This window comes from Vombatus ursinus, unplaced genomic scaffold (assembly GCF_900497805.2).
Source record: "Vombatus ursinus unplaced genomic scaffold, bare-nosed wombat genome assembly UNPS02011369.1, whole genome shotgun sequence".
NCBI lineage: Eukaryota > Metazoa > Chordata > Mammalia > Diprotodontia > Vombatidae > Vombatus > Vombatus ursinus.
Genome location: NW_020951147.1, coordinates 5,178,663 through 5,196,032, shown reverse-complemented (window position 1 = coordinate 5,196,032; position 17,370 = coordinate 5,178,663). Strand labels below are relative to the sequence as shown.

Genomic DNA, 17,370 nt, shown 5'->3' with positions numbered 1-17,370 from the left:
CGGCGCTTGCGTCACTTCCGGCGCGGTGTTTGTTAGCGGCGGCGGCAACGGCGACATGGCTCTGAACGGAGCAGGTGGGACCGGGCCGGGGCCAGGGGAGGAGCGGGGCGGAGGCTGGGGCCGGGCCGGGCCGGGCCGGGCCGGGGGTGGGCCCCGGGGAGGAGCGCAGGCCTCGGGCCGGGGCCGGAGGTGGGGGAGGGAGGCCCCGGGCGCCGCAGGGCCTCCTCACCCGCCCCGGGGCGCCGCGTCTACAGAGGCGGGCGAATCGGACTGGGAGCCGCCTTCCGAGGCCGAGACCAAGGTGCTGCAGGCGCGACGCGAGCGGCAGGATCGCATCTCCCGCCTCATGGGCGACTACCTGCTGTGTGGCTACCGCATGCTGGGGGACACGTGCCAGGACTGCGGGGTGCGTGGCCGCGCCCGGCCCCCCCTCGGTCACGCCCCTCGGGGCGGGGGGGCGGGGGCGGGGCAGGAAGTACCCAGCCAGTGGGCTTCCTTAGAGGAGGTGACATCCGGCTGAGCCTGTCAGAGCAGGGGAAAGGCCGGGGCGCTTGTCATTTACTAGTGGAGTCTCCCCCCTTTCGCACCGCCCACCTCTTCGCATCCCTAGCTCCCTTCACAGCCCGGCCGGCCCTGGTGCAACCGCCTGAGGGCTGGATCTGGAGTCTGGACCTGGGATCAGTTTCCATCTTGGGATGGGCCTTGGGTCATATCTCCCTCATCAGTAAAAAGGGGCATGTTAGAGAACAGATGCTTCTTTTTTTTTTTGTTTTGTTTTGTTTTGGGCAATTGGGGTTAAGTGACTTGCCCAGGGTCACACAGCTAGTAAGCGTCAAGTGTCTGAGGCCGGATTTGAACTCGGGTTGTACTGACTTCAGGGCCGGTGCTCTATCCACTGTGCCACCTAGCTGCCCCTGAGAGCAGATGCTTCTGAGGACCCTCCCAGCTCTAAATGGGTGATCCTGAGATCCTTCACCAGGCCATTAGCGTTCTCTCTCCCTGTAAAATCACTCGGCATATTTGTCTGTTTCCTGTATCCCCTTTACCAGTCTATTCTGGGAAGCTGCCGAGATGCAAATATATAGCAGTTGTAAATGGGACTGGGCCATGCCCAGCAGATACGGGCAGGGACCGCTGCGTACCAGAGCTGGGAGATGTAGACGATCGCTCCATCCCGTCTGTTCATTCGTTCACTCGAGCATTTATTGAGCAGTAGGAGGAAACGGCTTCCTTGGGATCACATAGAGAGTAGTGGAGCTCCTCTCTGACTTTTTTCCAGACCATTTTACTCCAAGACAAACAGCGAAAAACTTACTGTGTAGCTTGTCAGGAGCTGAATTCAGACGTGGACAAAGATAACCCAGGTGAGGGGGTCTTGGGGATCCTTAGGCTGGGAGAAGATCTGGGCATCCCAGAGGTGGAGAAGATACTGTTTCTGGGTCAGGGAAGCAAAGGTGATCAAGGGCTTGCCTCATCAGTCTGACTCTGAAGTACTGTAGGCAGTGTGCGGAGGGAGTCGAGCGGGAGGAGAAGAATCAGCCCTGATCTGGGGGCGCAGCCTCACAGGGCTAATGCCCTCTCGGTCTCCCCTGTGATGTCCTCTTCCTTCCAGCTCTGAATGCCCAGGCTGCTCTCTCCCAAGCCCGCGAACACCAGCTAGCGTCCTCAGAGCTCCCCACTGCTTCTCGACCGGCCCCACAGCCCCCTGTCCCCCGGCCAGAGCACTGTGAGGGGGCGGCTGCTGGGCTCAGGGCTGCCCAGGGGCCTTCTCCCACCTTGGCTCCCACAGCCTCTCTGGCCCCGGATGTCCTGGCAGCCTCGCAGTCAGCTTTGCTTCAGAAACTCGCGTGGGCCTCGGGAGAACTGGGCCCCAGCACCTCTTTGGAAGGAAGCATCCAGCTCTGCACCCTGATCCGGGTCTGTGCTGAAGCTCTGCAGGGGATTCGGCAGCTGCAGCAGTGAGGGGTCTTGGGGAGGAAGAAGGGCCCCAGGGCCTTGGCCTCGGCTAGTGTGTGGGTCCGGGATTTGTTGTGAATGGCTGCAAGAGAAAGGCGCAGACAAAACCCTTGCCCTGTGTGGTGTGGTTTGTTCCTTCCCTCTCCTGCCGTGGTGCTTGTGTGTCTTGCCGCTCGCCCAGCAGAGGCCTGTGCTGGCTGCCCTCCTAGCTTTGCTCTTGTGTGACCAGTCGTGTGGATTCTGGGCCTCAGTGATCTCACAGGGGAAACGACAGCTCGGCTTCCTCGATCTCTCCAGGTTGGTCCCTGCCCAGAATCTTTAGACACTTTCCTACTGCCCCTTTCCTGGGAGAGGTATCCTGGCGTACTTGAGCTGGTGTATGAGATGAAGCAGGACATGACCCAGAACTCTCTTTTTTTTTCCCTTTTTGGTGAGGCAATTGGGGTTAAGTGACTTGCCCAGGGTTACACAGCTAGTACGTGTCAAGTGTCTGAGGTCGGATTTGAACTCAGGTCCTCCTGACTCCAAGGCTGGAGCTTGAAACACCTAGCTGCCCCCAGAACTCTTAAAGGAAAGGAGAGAACCCAGCCCCTGGATGCCCTGGCCCTGTGCCTCCCTTTCCTAGGCTTAGAGCCCGAAGGTCCCCAGAGAGGGTCCTTCTGTCATGGATGAGGAAGCAGACTTAGGGAGATTTTTGAATTGCCTGAGGTTACTTAGCCAATGAAAAGCCAAATTGGGGGTGAGATGGAGGGGGGATCTAGGTGATGAAAACAAAAGACATAAATACTGCCCCTCCCCTCCCCAAGAAAAGGGGTGGGATTGAAACCAGGATCTAAGTTTGCACTACTGGGCCATCGCCGTGGAGATGGGGGTCAGCAGGGTCCCAGATCAGGTCCAAACTTGGGTGTGGAAAATGAAGGGGGGACAGGAAGAGCCGAAGGTTGGACGGGCTCTCGGTGACCATGGAGTCCGCCCACGTAGTCCTCGATAGGGCTTAGATCAAGAGCCTCAGGAGAGCGGGCTTAGCCCACCCACGTGTTGCAAGTGAGGAGAATATCTCGAGCTCCCCTTATAACCCACTCAAGTGGGGTCCAGCCCTTAGCCGTCTGGGCCGCGAAGCCATAGGGGCTCTGCCTAGCCCCCCCCCTCCGTCCCGCCTCCCACTGGTGTCTCCTCCCATCTTAAAGGAGCTGCGTCCTTTTCCCCTTCTCCCTGTTGGGCCTCCCTTAGGAGCATCCCAAGGAGATTGGATCTGGGGTGAATTCCTTTTCTTTCTCGCCTCCCGCCCCATGCTTGGCTCTTAAACTCTTCCCCAGTTCGGTCCCCCTGCCACATCGAAGCACTGTGGGGAGCCGCTCGGACAGTCCGGTTTCCTTTTACGAAAGGCTCCGCCCCTTTGGCCGAGGGGAGGGGGCGCAGGGTGGGGCTTCTCCGGGGCCGAACAAAGCCGGCGCTCAGTGGGGCAGCGGCGCCCGGGCCGGGCCGGGCCGGGCCGGGGCCAGGGCCGGGCGGCCAGAGGAGAGGAAGAGGAGGGCAGGAGGGGGCCAGGTGCCGGGGTCCATTTTCTTAGCGGACCCCCGCGTCGTGCCCATGAACGGGTTGCCTGGGGGCCCTGCGCCCGCGCCCGCGCCCTTGGGCTGCCCTCTCGAGGGGCTCCCGCCGCTGCCCCGGGGGCTCAGCGGCCTCCTCAACTCGAGCGGGGGTTCGTGGAGGGACCTGGAGCGCGTCTACAGCCAGCGGAACCGCATCCAGGACGAGCTGAGCCGGGCTGGCCGCGCCCCCGAGGGACCCTCGCAGCCCCCGCGCCGCCCCGCCAACCTGGACTCAGCCCTGGCGGTGTTGCGGAAGGAGATGGTGCGGGTCGGCCCGGGAGAGGGGGATGGGATGAGATGAGATGGGATGGGATCGCGGGGGCAGGGCTAGGATGCTGGGGAGGCAGGATGGATGGCTGGGGTGTGCTGGGATGGAGAGGCAGGAGCTGTGAAGGGGGAGCAGAATGGCCAGCGGTTGCTGTGACGGGGTAGAGGACCGAGGTGGCCTAAAGGAGCTGCCATGGGGGAAGCGGGATGGCCTGGGGATAGGCACGGTGTCAGGGGGAAGGAGAGGGCGTCACGCCTTCCGGGATACTCATTGGGGTCCCTCCTAACGCCGCCCTGCCCCTCCCCAGGTGGGCCTCCGCCAGCTGGACATGTCTCTGCTGTGCCAGCTGTGCTCTCTGCACGAGTCCATCCAAGACTACAAGCACCTGTGCCAGGACATGAGCCTGTGCCAGGACATGTCATCGTCCCTGCACTCGGACAGCTCCTACCCCCCGGACACCGGCTTCTCTGACGATGAGGACGAGCCGCCAGACTGCAGCCTGCCCCGGGACCCGCCCCCGCTCCGAGTCCCCCAGACTCACAATTCCCGGGATAAGTGGCTGCAGGACTCATTCAGTCTCTGAGGACGGGTCCCTGGCCCTGATGCCCTCTGGAGGCCCATCGACGCTGGGCTCGAAGCTGCAGGCAGGGCCTAGCCCATTCCACCTTCCCCCACATAGTGCAGGCAGGTACACACACACGCACACACACACACACACACACTCCCACACTCATTCAGTCACTCTCCCTGAACCCTCTGATCTCTCACTGTGCTAGTTACCGGGAATGGCTGGGGCCGGTAGGTGGGAGAAGCTGGTTTCCTTACCTTCTCTTTCAGTCACTTCTCTCAGAGGAGAGATATTGACCTGCTAGAGATCCAGGCTCCACATTATCTCCCATCCACTCCCAGGCCCAGCTGTCAGTGGATTCACCCCATTCACCCTGATGCCCTCTTCTCCCCCGCTTCCGTTCAAGGGCTCCCAGGCAAGCTCAGCTCTCTTGAGGCCAATCACTTGGGCAAGGGAAGGAGCATCTGAAGCACCTTCACCCTTAGCACCTTGGCCAGACCGATAGAGCCTCTCCTGCCACCAACAGTCAGTCTGGCTCCACATCCAAAAAGGGAGCTAGCTGGCTCTGTTGTGGGGGCAAATAGCATGGCAAAGGAGAACAGCTCCATCACTCATTTCTTGCTGCCCCGGTAGGAGTAGCGTTCAGCAAGCGGGGCGGTCATGTATAATGCTGGCTTGGCTATTGGGTAAGGCCCAGCCCAAAGGTCGGCCTTGCTCCCCACTTGGCAATGGGGAGGGCTGGGGCTCAGGTCTATGCCCAATATTTAACGTACTGGGGTCTCGGCCTTGGGACCCCACAAATAAATAAATGGCTCTCTCTGCGCAGTTCTTGTCTTTTGTAAGCTAGGGATGGGAAGAGGTGTGTCCGGACAATGGAGGTGAGCTGTAGCATCTCCTTCTACCGGTAGGTGGGGCTGGAGCAGCACGGCTGGGTCAGGGCCCTCTGAAGTTGCTTATGACTGGCGGCGTTTGCCACTTGCCAGGCCTGTGTGCAAAGCCTTGGCCTGGGAGTCTGGAGCGCTGGGCTCTGAGCCCTGTTCTGCCCGTAACGGGATGGGGTTGTGCTAGCTGCGACAAGAAGACCCTACCCCTCCCTGGGCCCCCCATTTCCTCTTCTGTAAAAACCAGTGCCTTCTGGCTAAATTTGACCCCATCTGGAGCCAAGGGGGATGGGGGTGGGGAGGAAGTGGAAGGAACCGTCCATCTTGAGGAGAGAAACTTTCCACCCAGCCTGGGGGTGGAGTTGAAGCTAAGGCTGGGGCTCCCGCTGGGGCAGGAAGTAAGAGGGCTACACTCCCAGACCCATCTTTGGGGACGTTCCCCTGGGGAGGAAGGGAGGGAGGAAGGAACCAGCTGAGGGGGCTTTCTTCCCCACCCTATCCCTATCCAAGGAAGGAGAGTTAGATTACAAACTTGAGAGGGACCTTGGGGATAGCCCAGCTCTAAGGGAAGAGGGCAGGACTGTGCATTTATGGGGGGGGGGGGGGGGGGAGTGAGAAGCTTGCAGATACTTAAAATAATACATTCCAAACTCCTTTCTCATTCAGGCCCCTCGTCAAACATTACAGCTCATGCAGTCTCAGAGTTCTCAGAAGTCTGCACAGTTCAACAGTCCCACAGCTGAGCCACACCCAGCTCGGGAACCCCCCCCCCCACACACACACCAGGAAACAGTGCTGAAGCCCGCCTAGGTTCACCACAAACACCCCCGCCCCCCCACAAGCCTTTACAAAGAGTAAAGGGCCCTGGAACCCAGCCATCACTGGTGAATAATTCTCGGAGCTCGGCATCTGCTCTCCAAGCAGATCAAACAGACTCCAGAGAATAGAATAGGGATTGATCATCAGTAACAACTGATGTCTTTATATGCTGTCTTCTTTATTTGTTTTGGGTTTTTTTTTGTTTTCTTTTTGGTGAGGCAGTTGGGGTTAAGTGACTTGCCCAGGGTCACACAGCTAGTGAATATCACACGTCTGAGGCCGAATTTGAACTCAGGTCCTCCTGACTCCAGGACCAGTGAGTGCTCTGTCGGCTGTGCCATCTAGCTGCCCCCTGCTCTCTTCTTTAGACCTCACGACAACCCTGCATGGTAGGTCCCAAGGGTAGTATGGTCCCCATTTTACAGATGAGAAAACTGAGTCTTTAGAGATTAAGTAACTCGCCCAAGCTCATACACCTAGTAAGTGTCAGAAGCACGGTTCGAACCTCAGTCTTCCAATCTTTGGTCCAGTGCTCTGCTCACTCCTATCTCACCTCTCAATCTGGATTCTCTTCTGTCAACACATTGGGGTACTTATGGTACGTGTTTAGGAAGCAGACACCCAGTTCATCCCTTCCTCCTCCCCTTAGGTGTCCATTTTTGTTCCCACACCAGTCTATACTTCCACTCCCTCCCCCTCCCCAGGGACAGCGATAGGGACCTGGCCTGGGATTTCACCCTGATAGGGAATTCCCATCTGAGGAAACTCCCTTTGCTGATGCAGGCAGGCACCTTTCACCCACCTCATCAAGAGATTGCTTGTCCCCTTAGCTCACTGAAAGCTGCAGTCACCTGCTCAGAGCCATCCAGGCAGTATGGAGCAGAGGGGGGAACCCAGGTCTTAACTGGCTCCACGGCAATCTAGCCACTAGACCAGACTTGCACCTCTCAACCCCACCCGAACAGTGGGAGATTCGCACAAAGTGCCAGTCCAAAGGAAGCTCACCCCCCACCCCGATTTGCAGGCATGACAACCCACTTTTCTGCAGACCTCTCCCCCCTTCACACACACGCACACACGCCTTCCTTCCCAACTCAGTTCCCGCACAGGATGCTGTCCTAACAACCTCGGGCTAAATGGACAGAAAGGACACCGAGCGCAGCTCCCCGCCAGGAGCGCACACACTCAGCGCCCTCGGCCAGCCCCTCCTGCCGGCCTCCCTCGGCCAAGGGAGTCAGTCCCTTCCCCGGCAGCCCTCCCAGTGCTGGCAGAGCCCCTTAGGGGCCCAATGACCCCCACTTTGGGGAGGCTGGTCCCGGGGCCCGCGCCCACGAGGGAGCACGGGAGCGCACAGGCCGCCTCTGACAGCCTGCGCCCGCCCAAGCCTGGCCACCCGCCTGCCGGCCCGCAGAATTTACACCACACCTCCCGGCCTCTCCCCTCCTTCTCCACCTCCTGGCCTCGCGGGCTTCCAGGTCCCAGGGCCAGCCTCCCCCTCCCCCCCCGCCCCGCCCCACCCCCTTCCCCGCCCTCCTTCCGTCGGGGTGGGGGGGGGGTGCGGCTCCAGGAAACCGGCGCCCAGTCGCCTCGCTCCGAGTGTCCGTCAGCTATCCTGGAGCGTGTCCCCAACCCTGCCGGGAGCTCCCAAACTCGGGTCAGAGAAGAGCCCGGGTCCGAGACTTCGTCCTAGCTGCCCAAGCCTAGACTGGACAGGACGGGACGGGACGCGTTTAGACCCGAGCGAAGGGGCGCTCCGCACTGAGACCTGGAACTGTCGGGCCTCGGACTTTGAGACACCAGCGTCTGAGAGTTGGGGTCAGTGAGTGACCAGTAGCATCCACTCACCCAGCCCGGCCTATGGTACCCGGAATGGAGCCCCGCGGCCCGGCCGGGGCTGCTGACAACCGCGTCTGAGGGGAGGGGGCCAGGGAGGGGGAGAGGCCATGACCTCGGTGTGGAAGCGGCTCCAGCGCGTGGGTAAACGCGCCGCCAAGTTCCATTTCGTGGCGTGCTATCAGGAGCTGGTGGTGGAGTGCACCAAGAAATGGTGAGTGAGTGTGTTCAGTGCATGTGGGAGCAGTGTGGTCGGGAGGGGCTCACTCCTGCCTCCCCCTGCGCCCACACACACACACACACACACACACACACACACACACGCTGTGCCCCCTTCCCAGGCTGGCACTGCCCTCTCTCTTTCTTCCCTCCCCCACTGCCCTGGGTCAGCACCCATGCTCCAGCCCCTCCATGCCCTCACTCTGTGCCCTCTCCTCAAGCTGGCCCTTCTCCCCTTCCCCTCCTTAGTGGGGGGCGGGATGCCTCTCACATCCTTCTGTCTGGCAGGAGGAGGGCCCATCCTCCCAGCTCAGGGGTCTGTCAGTCAGACGGAGCCTCCTCAAAAATGGGGCCCCGAGGAGAGTTTGAGGAGGCAGACATGAGGAAGGAGACTTTTGAAGGGGGGCCCTTCTGGGTAACAGGACTATTCAGTGTAGCGTGTCGCCAGCTGCCTTCCACATGAGGGGGAACAGGGATTGGCAGATGACGGGCAGCTGCCTGCTTACTTCTCAGGACCAGGGTGTAGGGGGAGGTGAAAGCCCCCAGAACTCTGCAGAACTCTACCTCACTTCTTAAGTCAGACCCCAGCCCTCTTGCCCCTTCCTACCACGTTGGCCATCAGAAGCCCAGCTCCCTCTCCCTGCGTCCCTTAGATAGGAATGAGGATTGGTTCAGGGTGCGGTTAGGAAGCAGGAATGGCAAATCTCTGGGGGTCTGGGCTAAGGGGGGGCATTGCTGACTAGCCAAGTATAAGATCAGAGGAAGGGACAGAGAGCTTCTTCTCCAGCTCTTCCCCCAGCCAGAGAAGGGGAAGAAATAGGACAAAGATGCCTGGCAGGGCAGGGAGCCATGAGGCTGAGAGATTTCTCTGAAATGCCCTTAAAAGGGGAAACTGAGACCGTAGGGAGGTGAGGGAAGAGAAGGAGGAGGCCGTAAGCTTAAAGGGGACTGGAGAGAATTATAGAGGAGGAGGAGGAGGAGGAGGAGGAGGAGGAGGGGGAAGAGAGTGAAAAGCTTGGGATCCCAGGGAGCGGGGGGAACAGAAGCTCAAAAAGGAGCCCAGAGCCCAGAGCAAGGGGAAAGGCCCTGGGGAAAGGAGGAGAGAAAGAAGAGCAAGACGGACAGACCTCCACGGGGAAGGCAGTGGGGCAGGGCTCCCATGAGCAGGCCTCAGCCTGCCTAGAGCTCCCCTGTGCCATCTCTCTGACTGGGGCCCTCTCATCTTGTGGTCTGGGTGACCCAGCTCAAAGCAGGGCCAGGTGGCTTCCTGGCAGCCAGCCCCCTCCAGCTGCTTCTTGTCCCCTCGTCATACCCTAAATATACCCTAGGCAGCCCGGGTGTCAGCTTCCCCTCCGGAGTCAGGATTAGGGCCGCAGCTGCCGGTACCCTCTCTTCCCGTCCTGCCCCTCCAGAGGGCTAAAATTAGGCTTCAGAGTACAAGGGGCCTAGGAGGGTGTTGGGGGGGGGTGCGGTGCAGGCAGAGCAAAGGAGGGCTAACTCACAATAAGAGAATTTTCCTTGCTCCTTGCAGGGAAAAGATAGCTGGCCTGAGAACGTCCCCGTCCCCATCATGTAATGACAGTAATTCTGGCTGAGTCATTTCTTCTCTGAACCTCAGTTTTCTCATCTGTCAAGGAGGGCTAATCATCTGGGCAGGGATACTGGGAGTCTGGTGGAAATGATGCTGAGCAAAGGGCCAGGCCAAGGGCAGAGCGGCCCTGGGGCTGGGCAGAGCCCTGGGTGGGTCCCAGCTGTTAGTCTGGGTCGTTGACTCAGGAGGCGTCCCTGTCCCTCCTGGAGCGGTGGAGCTTCGGGGTGTCGGGGTGAGGCTGGGAGTCACTTTTCTGTTCCTACCCTGGGGAACCAGCCTAAGTAGAGGTCACAGGATCAGAGGATGTCTGAGCTGGAAGGAACCTTGAGCCAAGCCTCTCATTTGACAGATGAGGAAACTGAGACCATGAGAAAGAAGGGTGGAGATTTCTCCAGAGTCACACAGGCAGGATTCAGACCTAGGCTCCAGCCCTTTCTGGCTTTGGGTCTTGCTGTGGACACGCTTTCTAACTAGCTCTCTATATGCTCCATACCCAACCCACTGTAATACCCCCTACAGGCCCCTATAATCCTAGGGGTCTGTGTGGGGGCGGGGTGTCAGCTATGGACCCTGGGGCCAGAGGCCGAGCTTTGGGGGTAGCTAGCAAAGCATGCTGGCCTCAGGCCTGAGGCCCATGAGCCTGAGAGCGGAGCTAGTGGGCTGAAAGGCAGAGAGCGCACCTGCTTGTATCAGCTGGCTGGTCGCTTCGCCCATTCCTACTTGGCAGTGTCCCAGCCTGAGTCAGTCCAGCCCCACCCTTTGAGGGCCAACAACCAGTGCCCGGCCCTCTCGCCTGCCCCCAGCAGAACTCCCCAAACAGAGGCTACTTCCCTTTAAGAAGCCTCTTCTCTTCTCCCAGAGGTGATGGGGATCTCATGTTTAAGCAGCTGAGTTAGGTTCAAAGACCTTTACTTAGTTTTCCAGGCTCTCCCTCTCCACTTTCCAGCTTTGTCCCATTGTGCTGCCCTCCAAGAATGCCTCCTGGACATTCTTGCCAAACTGCCCTCCCACACACAAACATTTTCCCACCTCTGTGTCTTTGCTTGCTCTGTGCCTGCCTCTCCACCTTTACTGAATCCTTACCAACTCAAATGTCACCTCCTCCTTCCCTGATTCTTGCCCCGCCCCAATCCTGTAAATGCCACTAAGGCAGGGACTGTTTCTTGTCCAAACCTGGCCTCTCCTCTGCGCCCTGAACGCGGTAGATGCCAAGTTGGTCAAATGGATGAATATAAGGGGGCAGGGCAAAGAATTCTCTTTCCTTTCCCCCTACAACCAAAGTAGGGAGCCCCTGCCTTCTCCTGCAGAGAGAGCTGCCGCTCTGCCATTGGGTGTTGGACATGAAGCTGAGCAGAGCCAGAGAAAGGCCGGGCCCCAACAGTCCTTTCCTCCTTTTCTGCGTGTCTGCAGGGTGTCCCTGTATGCTGCAGGCGGCTGTCTGGGCCACCACCTGGTTTCTGCCTCTGTCTGTGGATGGCTGTGTGTCTGCCTGCCTGTCCTCTCCTGTCCTCTGTCAGCCCGCTCTCTCCCAGCCCCTTCTCTTTCTACCCTTTGCCCTATTGCCCCCATGCTCCACCCTGCCCTAGAGTCTCCACCCTACGACTGTGCCCCAAGATAAGGGAACCAGCCGCCTGACCCTTCCCTTCCATGGCAGCTGGAGGGTGAGCAGGACATGGGGGGCAGCCCCAGCAAGCTTCCTCCCTTTCTGTCTGCTTGGTCTCGCCCTTAGGCAGCCAGACAAATTGGTGGTGGTATGGACCCGGAGAAACCGACGCATCTGCTCCAAGGTAAGGCTCCCCAGACCCAGGGGTGAACCATTTCTGGATGAGTCCACGTTGCCTCCTGGTGCTTGGATGGGAAACCTGAGAGTTGGGGGAGAGGCAGGGTTAGGGAGGGAGATCTGGGGGCTCAGAAATCTTTCCACAGGCCCACAGCTGGCAGCCCGGGATCCAGAACCCTTATCGGGGCATGGTGGTGTGGATGGTGCCAGAGAACGTGGATATCTCTGTGACACTCTACCGGGTGAGCCCTCATACACCCCAGGGCACTGGGCAGGCAGGCACACGGGACCCCAACAGGATTTGGTCAAGGGTCTGACACAGGCCTGATGGGGACATCCAGGAGGCAGCAGTGATGCTGACTGAACTCAGCAAGGATTTATGGGGCACTACCTGTATGCAGAGCCCTGAGTTCTGATAAGACACAGAGCCAGGCTGAATAGAGCTCAGGGTCCAGTGGAGAAACAGAATACTGATTCCTTTTTGGAATTCAGACCTCTGATTTCTGCAGGGTAGGAAATTCACTGCACCAATGAAGAAAGAAAGGGAGGGAGGAGGAAAGAAAGGGAGGGGGAAGGAGGGAGGGAGAGAGGGAAGGAGAAAGGGAGGGAGGGAGGACTTATTAAATGCCTTAAATTCTTATTTATTAAATCCCTGCTATGTGCCAGGGGCTGTGCTAAGCACCTTACAGATATGATTTCATTTGCTACCCAAGTCTTCACCCTTTCATCTTAGAGAGATTCCTGGGGCACTGAATGATTTGCCCTGCATCACCCCTCCCATATCAGACACAGGATTAGAACCCAGGTCTTCATGACTCTGGGCTGCCCACTAAGCCTCTCTGCTTCTCCTCACCATTGTCATCATTGATGGTTCCCATGGAATTATCACATTTTACAAAACCTTTGACCTGGATAATAACAGTGACAAGAATGATGATAATCACTCTAAGGTTTTATGGATTCTAAAGCAATTAATTACCTCCCAACAATGCCAGGAGGTGAGTAGTGTGGGAAATACTATCCTCATTTGACAGAAAGGGACACTGAGGCACAGAGTGGGTAAAGCCTGGATCACACACGCAATGGGAACCCCATGGGAACTCTCCTACTTAAACGATTCCTTTTGTTTTCACAAAAATCGTTTATTTCCTTTTTACTTGTCATCCATCTCCCAGCCCCAACCCTACCTTCTAACAGTAACAACAAATAAAATACATTTTGCAAAAGAATCAATCCCAGTGACCTTATCTGAGAGTCTTTAAAATATTCCGCACCTGTAGTCCCCCCCCACCTCTGTACTGGGGGAAAGCAAGTATGCTCCATCTTGAGGTCCCCAGAACGGAGACTGGCCATTGATAATTCATCAGGGTTCCCCGGGAGCCTCTGTTTTTCAAGCTGAGATGACACATGGCATCGGTGTGGAGCAGACAGGCATTGTCACAGACTGGCGTGGGCAGAGGGCTGCCTCTTCTCGTTATCTCTGCCTCCTCCTCATCTCTCTCGCCTTCTTCCAAAGTGCTCTTGACCCTGGTCATGTTTACTGGCTCTCCAGGACACTCTGGAAGTGGAGAGGGATTTCTGTCCCGTTTGAGAGAAGAGGAAACTGAGGCTCTGAGAGGTCCCCCTAAGGCCCACATGTTCCCATAGCCCTCGGTTCGGCTCCCTCCCACTTACCTGGAGCCCAAAGCCCCTGGTCCCTTCCCCGCCCCCCTCCTTCATCTGCTCCTGGCCTCTTATTCTCGCTCTGGACCACCTGCAGGACCCCCACGTGGAGCAGTACGAGGCCAAGGAATGGACATTCGTCATCGAGAATGTGAGTGAGAGTCTGGAGTTTTGAAATTCGTGTATACTTGTTTTTTATGTTACCGTATTTATATTATATTATTCAATCGAACTCCCCCCAATTAACTGGCCGCTATGTGTCAGATGCACTGCTATGGGCTGAGTCCCTGCCCTCAGGGAGCTTCCATTCTGCTAGGTTACTAAACACATAAGCTCCTAGAGACCATCTAGTCCAACCCTCATTTTACAGAGGGGGAAACTGAGGCCCAGGAAGGACACCCAAGCAGGCGCCTCACCTCGTAGCTCTAGAGCCAGGAGAGCCCTCAGAGAGTATTTATTCCCCCTTCATTTTGTAGACGAAGGAAACGAGGCCCACAGGGGCCACGTGACTCGCCCAAGGTCACCCCGCTAGGCCTCGAATCCAGATCCCCCTGTCGGGAAGCTGGTCAGCATGTTTCCTGGGTTCCCTCCTCTGATGTCTGGGGGGTCTGGGGGCTCGTGTGTCATCTGGGCACCAGCTCTCGCCCATCCCCCTGAGCTGGACAGGCATGGGGTCCAGACACACTGGACTGTGGCCTTCTGACTAACTTTGGTGGCCCGAGTTGGTAAATGGCAGTGTAGGGGCTCGATCTCCCAGGGCACACACAGTTCTCTGACATCAAGTCCCTCTCTTCTCTCCCAGGAGTCCAAGGGGCAGCGCAAGGTGCTGGCCACTGCAGACGTGGACCTGTCCCGCCATGCGGGGCCTGTCCCGTCCCAGGTGCCCCTGCGGTTGAAATTAAAGCCAAAATCAGTGAAAGTGCTGAATGCAGAGCTGAGCCTAACCCTGTCTGGGGTCTTGGTCAGGGAAGGCCGAGCCACGTGAGTGCCTTTCCCATAGTCTTCATGCCTTTCCCATCTCAATCCAATTTAATTCAGCAAGAATTATTAAGCACCCACCGTGTGCCAGGCCCTGGAGCTACAAAAATAAAAATTGATAAAAATGTCCTCAGTAAGCTTCCATTCTAATGGGGAGACCATATATACATGATATATACAATTTCAGGGGAAGCTGAGTGCATCAACAATTAGGGGCTGTCGGGAGAGCCCCACCCCGACCCCTACTCCTCCCCACCCCGACCCCTACTCGCACTCCATGTAGATGGCATTATTTAAGTGGAACTTGGGAAGGCCCACTGGGTGTGGGGCACAGCCTATGCAAAGGCACAGGAGAGGGGAGATGGCTTAAGACAGTTTAGGAATGGGGGAAGGGAAGGTGCAATTACCGGCTCTTGCCCTCAGGGATGATGACATGCAGAGCTTAGCCAGTCTGATGAGTGTGAAGCCCAGCGACGTGGGGAACCTGGAGGATTTTGCTGAGAGCGATGAAGAGGATGCAGTGGGACAGGGGGCCCCTGAGGCCCGGGCCAGGCCTGCCCAGCCAGGTGGGGTCTGGGAGAGGGCCCCAAGTCCGAGTTGGGTCTGAGCTGCTCCTTGTAGATTGGCACCGATGAGCCGTGGGGGCGTGTAGAGACCCTCCAGGCCCGCTCTGCGCCCCACCTCTTCACCCCTCAGGCTTTTTCTCTCCTTTACCTCTGTCTCCTCGGTTTCTGCTCTGCTATCTTTCCTGGTCTCTCCTCCATCTCTGTAGGTCGGGCTCCAGCCCTGAGGTCGGGGCACTTCCCAGGTACGACCCCAGCTCTCTCTTCGGGGTGGAGGGTCTGGTCTGTATGGGGGGCCCTGGGGAGCTGGTCTCCCATTCTCCACCCCTTGTGCCACTCGCAGATCCATCCCGGGAGCTGAACACTGTGTGTGAGGAGGAGGAAGGAGGGAGGTCTGGCTCTGGGGCCATCTCCAGGAAGGGAGGTGAGGCCGGGAGGCCGCTTGGGGGAGGGGGAGCTGGGGCCCATGTTGAGCGGGTGGCAGGGGGCAGCCCCCGAGGGGAGGAGGACGGGCTGAGCTGCCCTCCTCAGACTGTCCCTTCCTTTGCCAGCAGCGGCCTCTGCCCACCCTGCCACCCACCCTGCGTCCCAGGCTCCACTGGAGGAGGGTGGTGTTAAGGAGCCCAGCCCAGCCCCTGTAAGTGCCCCCGCCCCTGCCCCTGCGCCCCCTCTCAGGGCTTCCCGGGGCCAGGGAGTCAGGGGGCATCGAGGCCTGCCGAGCCCGGGGGGCCAGCCCGGGGAAGAGACGGAAGCCGCCGGGGGCAGGACGGGCACCGAGACCCAGCCGCTCCAGGGACCCGAGCAGGAGATAAGGTGAGGGCTCTGAAGAGGAAGCAGTCAGCGTCAGAGAAGGGGAACAGAGTGGCAGCATAGTGGGAGGGCATGGGGGGATTACGAGGCCTGAGGCCACAGAATCCATGCTCATTTTCCAGAAGAGTAAACCGAGGCCCCAGGGAGAGTCGGTGCGTGTGCCCAGGGCTCAAGCCCGGCTCCTCTCTCTGCCTCTCGCCTGGGGCTCATTCTCCACCCCCACCCCCTCTTGCCATGCTACTCCGGCTCTTCCAGGAAATGCAGTTTCCCCAGATCACTTCCCTCTTAGCTGGGCCTTGGCGCCAGCCCCCTCTCCAGGCACCTCTCTTGCCGCTCCCTGCTTCCTCCTCTGTGTCTCAACTGGTTTCAAGTGGGAAGTTCTGGGCCCAAAAGAAGGGAGACCGGGGGAGGCTGATTTCAGGGAGGGGGAAGGGCCAGGCCGGTCCCCCCCCCCCCCCCCCCGGCTCAGGAGAATGGCCACCGCCCCCCTGCACCCAACCCCTCCAGCCAACAAGGAGGAATCCCCAGGGGACCCCCCAGGGGAGCAGGCAGGACCCATAGGAGGGGGAGCCCATCAGTTAGAGCTTGGAGCTCGAGAGAGAGGTCGAGGGAGCATCCAAGCCAGGGATGCATCTCAGGAGGGAGAAGGAGGAGGAGGAGAGGAAGGAGTGCCCCCCCAGAGGGTTGGAGGGGCCTTGGACAGGGACAGAGATGGGCAGGCAGCTGTGAGCGCTGAGAACCAGGAGATGGGGCAAGGAGTAGGGGAGGTCCGGAGCCAAGGGGCAAGGGCTGGGGAGGGGGCTAAAGCCAAAGACGAGGAGGAGGAGGAGGCTGGGAGGGGGCCAGAAGCCAGAGGGGGAGCACTGGAGGAGGCTGCAGATGCCACCGAGAAGTCTGGGAGGGGGCCAGAGGCCAGGGAGGCAGCAGACGCCACAGAGGAGGCTGGGAGGAAGCCAGAGGCCCCCGGAGGGGCCCACAGGAGGGGCCAGTCAGGAGTAGCCACTAATGAGGTCCCCCATGAAGCAACTTCGGGCCAAGAAATTAGGAGGCCAGAGGTTAGGGAAGCAGATGAGAAAGTAAAACGGCCTCGAGTCCAGGACCACGGCCCTGCAGAACCCCAGGGGCCAGGCCAGCATCCTCCAGCTCAAGAGAATGAGAGCCCAGAGGCCCCCAAGCCAGTCCATGGAGCTGGGCCTGGGGCTGAGGCAGAAGCCATCAGGGGCCCTGGGGAGCTTCCCTTGGGCAGAGCAGAAAGATCTTCAGGACAGGAGAAGGACAGTGGGAGAGCAGAGGAGAGGGGCCAAGAGGGGACAGGGACCCTGGGGGTCCCTACCACGGGAGCCGAAGGCACCATGGCCCAGGTGAGCAGGACTGGCGCTCATCCAGGGAGCATGGACAGATGGGTGCATGGGGCCGGGGCTGGGCTAAAAGGGACTGAGGACAAGGGCGCTGGGATGCTGAGGGGCAGGGAGGAGCTAGGGGTCGGAGTAGGGGGTGCTCAGAGAATAGGGCCTGAGGTAGTGGGGATTAAGGAAGTGGGGGCTGGGATGAGGGAGGCAGAATTTTGGATATTGGGGAATAGGGAGATAGGAGCTGAGAGACTGGGGATGAAGGAGACAGAATCTGGGGTGTCAGAGACCCAAGAGACAAAAATTGAGATTCAGGCACTTGAGATAGTGGGGACTAAGGCTATAGAACCTGGGGTACTGGGGACTGAGGAGACAGAAGCAGAGATTTTGGCCCCTGGTACATTGGGAACTGAGGAGATGGAAGCTGGGGTGTTGAAAATGACCGAGACAGAGCCTGGGGTATTGGGGACTGAAGAGACATCGACACCTGAGATAGTGGGG

The 17,370-nt window shown here is 58.9% G+C and overlaps 4 protein-coding genes across 5 annotated transcripts in view; all 4 read left to right on the top strand.

The window, feature by feature from the left end:
• Positions 1-2,068, top strand: SSSCA1 (Sjogren syndrome/scleroderma autoantigen 1). Its single transcript, XM_027856296.1, has 4 exons — positions 1-74; positions 255-406; positions 1,280-1,364; positions 1,613-2,068. The coding sequence occupies exons 1-4, from the start codon at positions 56-58 to the stop codon at positions 1,960-1,962; spliced, it is 606 nt and encodes a 201-aa protein (XP_027712097.1). The 5' UTR covers positions 1-55; the 3' UTR covers positions 1,963-2,068.
• Positions 2,069-3,475: 1,407 nt separating this feature from the next.
• Positions 3,476-5,209, top strand: FAM89B (family with sequence similarity 89 member B). Its single transcript, XM_027856297.1, has 2 exons — positions 3,476-3,810; positions 4,124-5,209. The coding sequence occupies exons 1-2, from the start codon at positions 3,547-3,549 to the stop codon at positions 4,397-4,399; spliced, it is 540 nt and encodes a 179-aa protein (XP_027712098.1). The 5' UTR covers positions 3,476-3,546; the 3' UTR covers positions 4,400-5,209.
• A 2,432-nt stretch (positions 5,210-7,641) lies between these two features.
• The window catches only part of EHBP1L1 (EH domain binding protein 1 like 1), a 35,609-nt gene continuing 25,880 nt past the window's right edge, over positions 7,642-17,370 (top strand). Inside the window, exons 1-8 of one of the 2 annotated variants that reach the window (XM_027856213.1) lie at positions 7,642-8,131; positions 11,457-11,514; positions 11,654-11,749; positions 13,267-13,320; positions 13,972-14,150; positions 14,571-14,713; positions 15,054-15,134; positions 15,265-15,347. In XM_027856213.1, the coding sequence (XP_027712014.1) occupies positions 8,028-8,131; positions 11,457-11,514; positions 11,654-11,749; positions 13,267-13,320; positions 13,972-14,150; positions 14,571-14,713; positions 15,054-15,134; positions 15,265-15,347 (798 nt within the window). In that variant the 5' untranslated portion in view covers positions 7,642-8,027. Of the gene's footprint in view, positions 8,132-11,456; positions 11,515-11,653; positions 11,750-13,266; positions 13,321-13,971; positions 14,151-14,570; positions 14,714-15,053; positions 15,135-15,261; positions 15,348-17,370 lie in introns of both variants that reach the window. The other variant, XM_027856212.1, reaches the window with a different exon arrangement.
• Positions 15,974-17,370, top strand: part of LOC114038779 (EH domain-binding protein 1-like protein 1) — a 3,068-nt gene continuing 1,671 nt past the window's right edge. Inside the window, 2 exon segments of the mRNA XM_027856214.1 lie at positions 15,974-16,202; positions 16,205-17,361. Of these exon segments, the coding sequence (XP_027712015.1) occupies positions 16,148-16,202; positions 16,205-17,361 (1,212 nt within the window). The 5' untranslated portion in view covers positions 15,974-16,147.

Excerpts from the sequence above, each read along its gene's own strand:
- SSSCA1 (XM_027856296.1), top strand. Across the intron at positions 407-1,279 it reads ACACGTGCCAGGACTGCGGG|ACCATTTTACTCCAAGACAA; the intron begins GTGCGTGGCCGC and ends ACTTTTTTCCAG. Across the intron at positions 1,365-1,612 it reads CGTGGACAAAGATAACCCAG|CTCTGAATGCCCAGGCTGCT; the intron begins GTGAGGGGGTCT and ends TCTTCCTTCCAG.
- FAM89B (XM_027856297.1), top strand. The coding sequence starts at position 3,547 with ATGAACGGGTTGCCTGGGGGCCCTGCGCCCGCGCCCGCGCCCTTGGGC. Across the intron at positions 3,811-4,123 it reads CGGTGTTGCGGAAGGAGATG|GTGGGCCTCCGCCAGCTGGA; the intron begins GTGCGGGTCGGC and ends GCCCCTCCCCAG.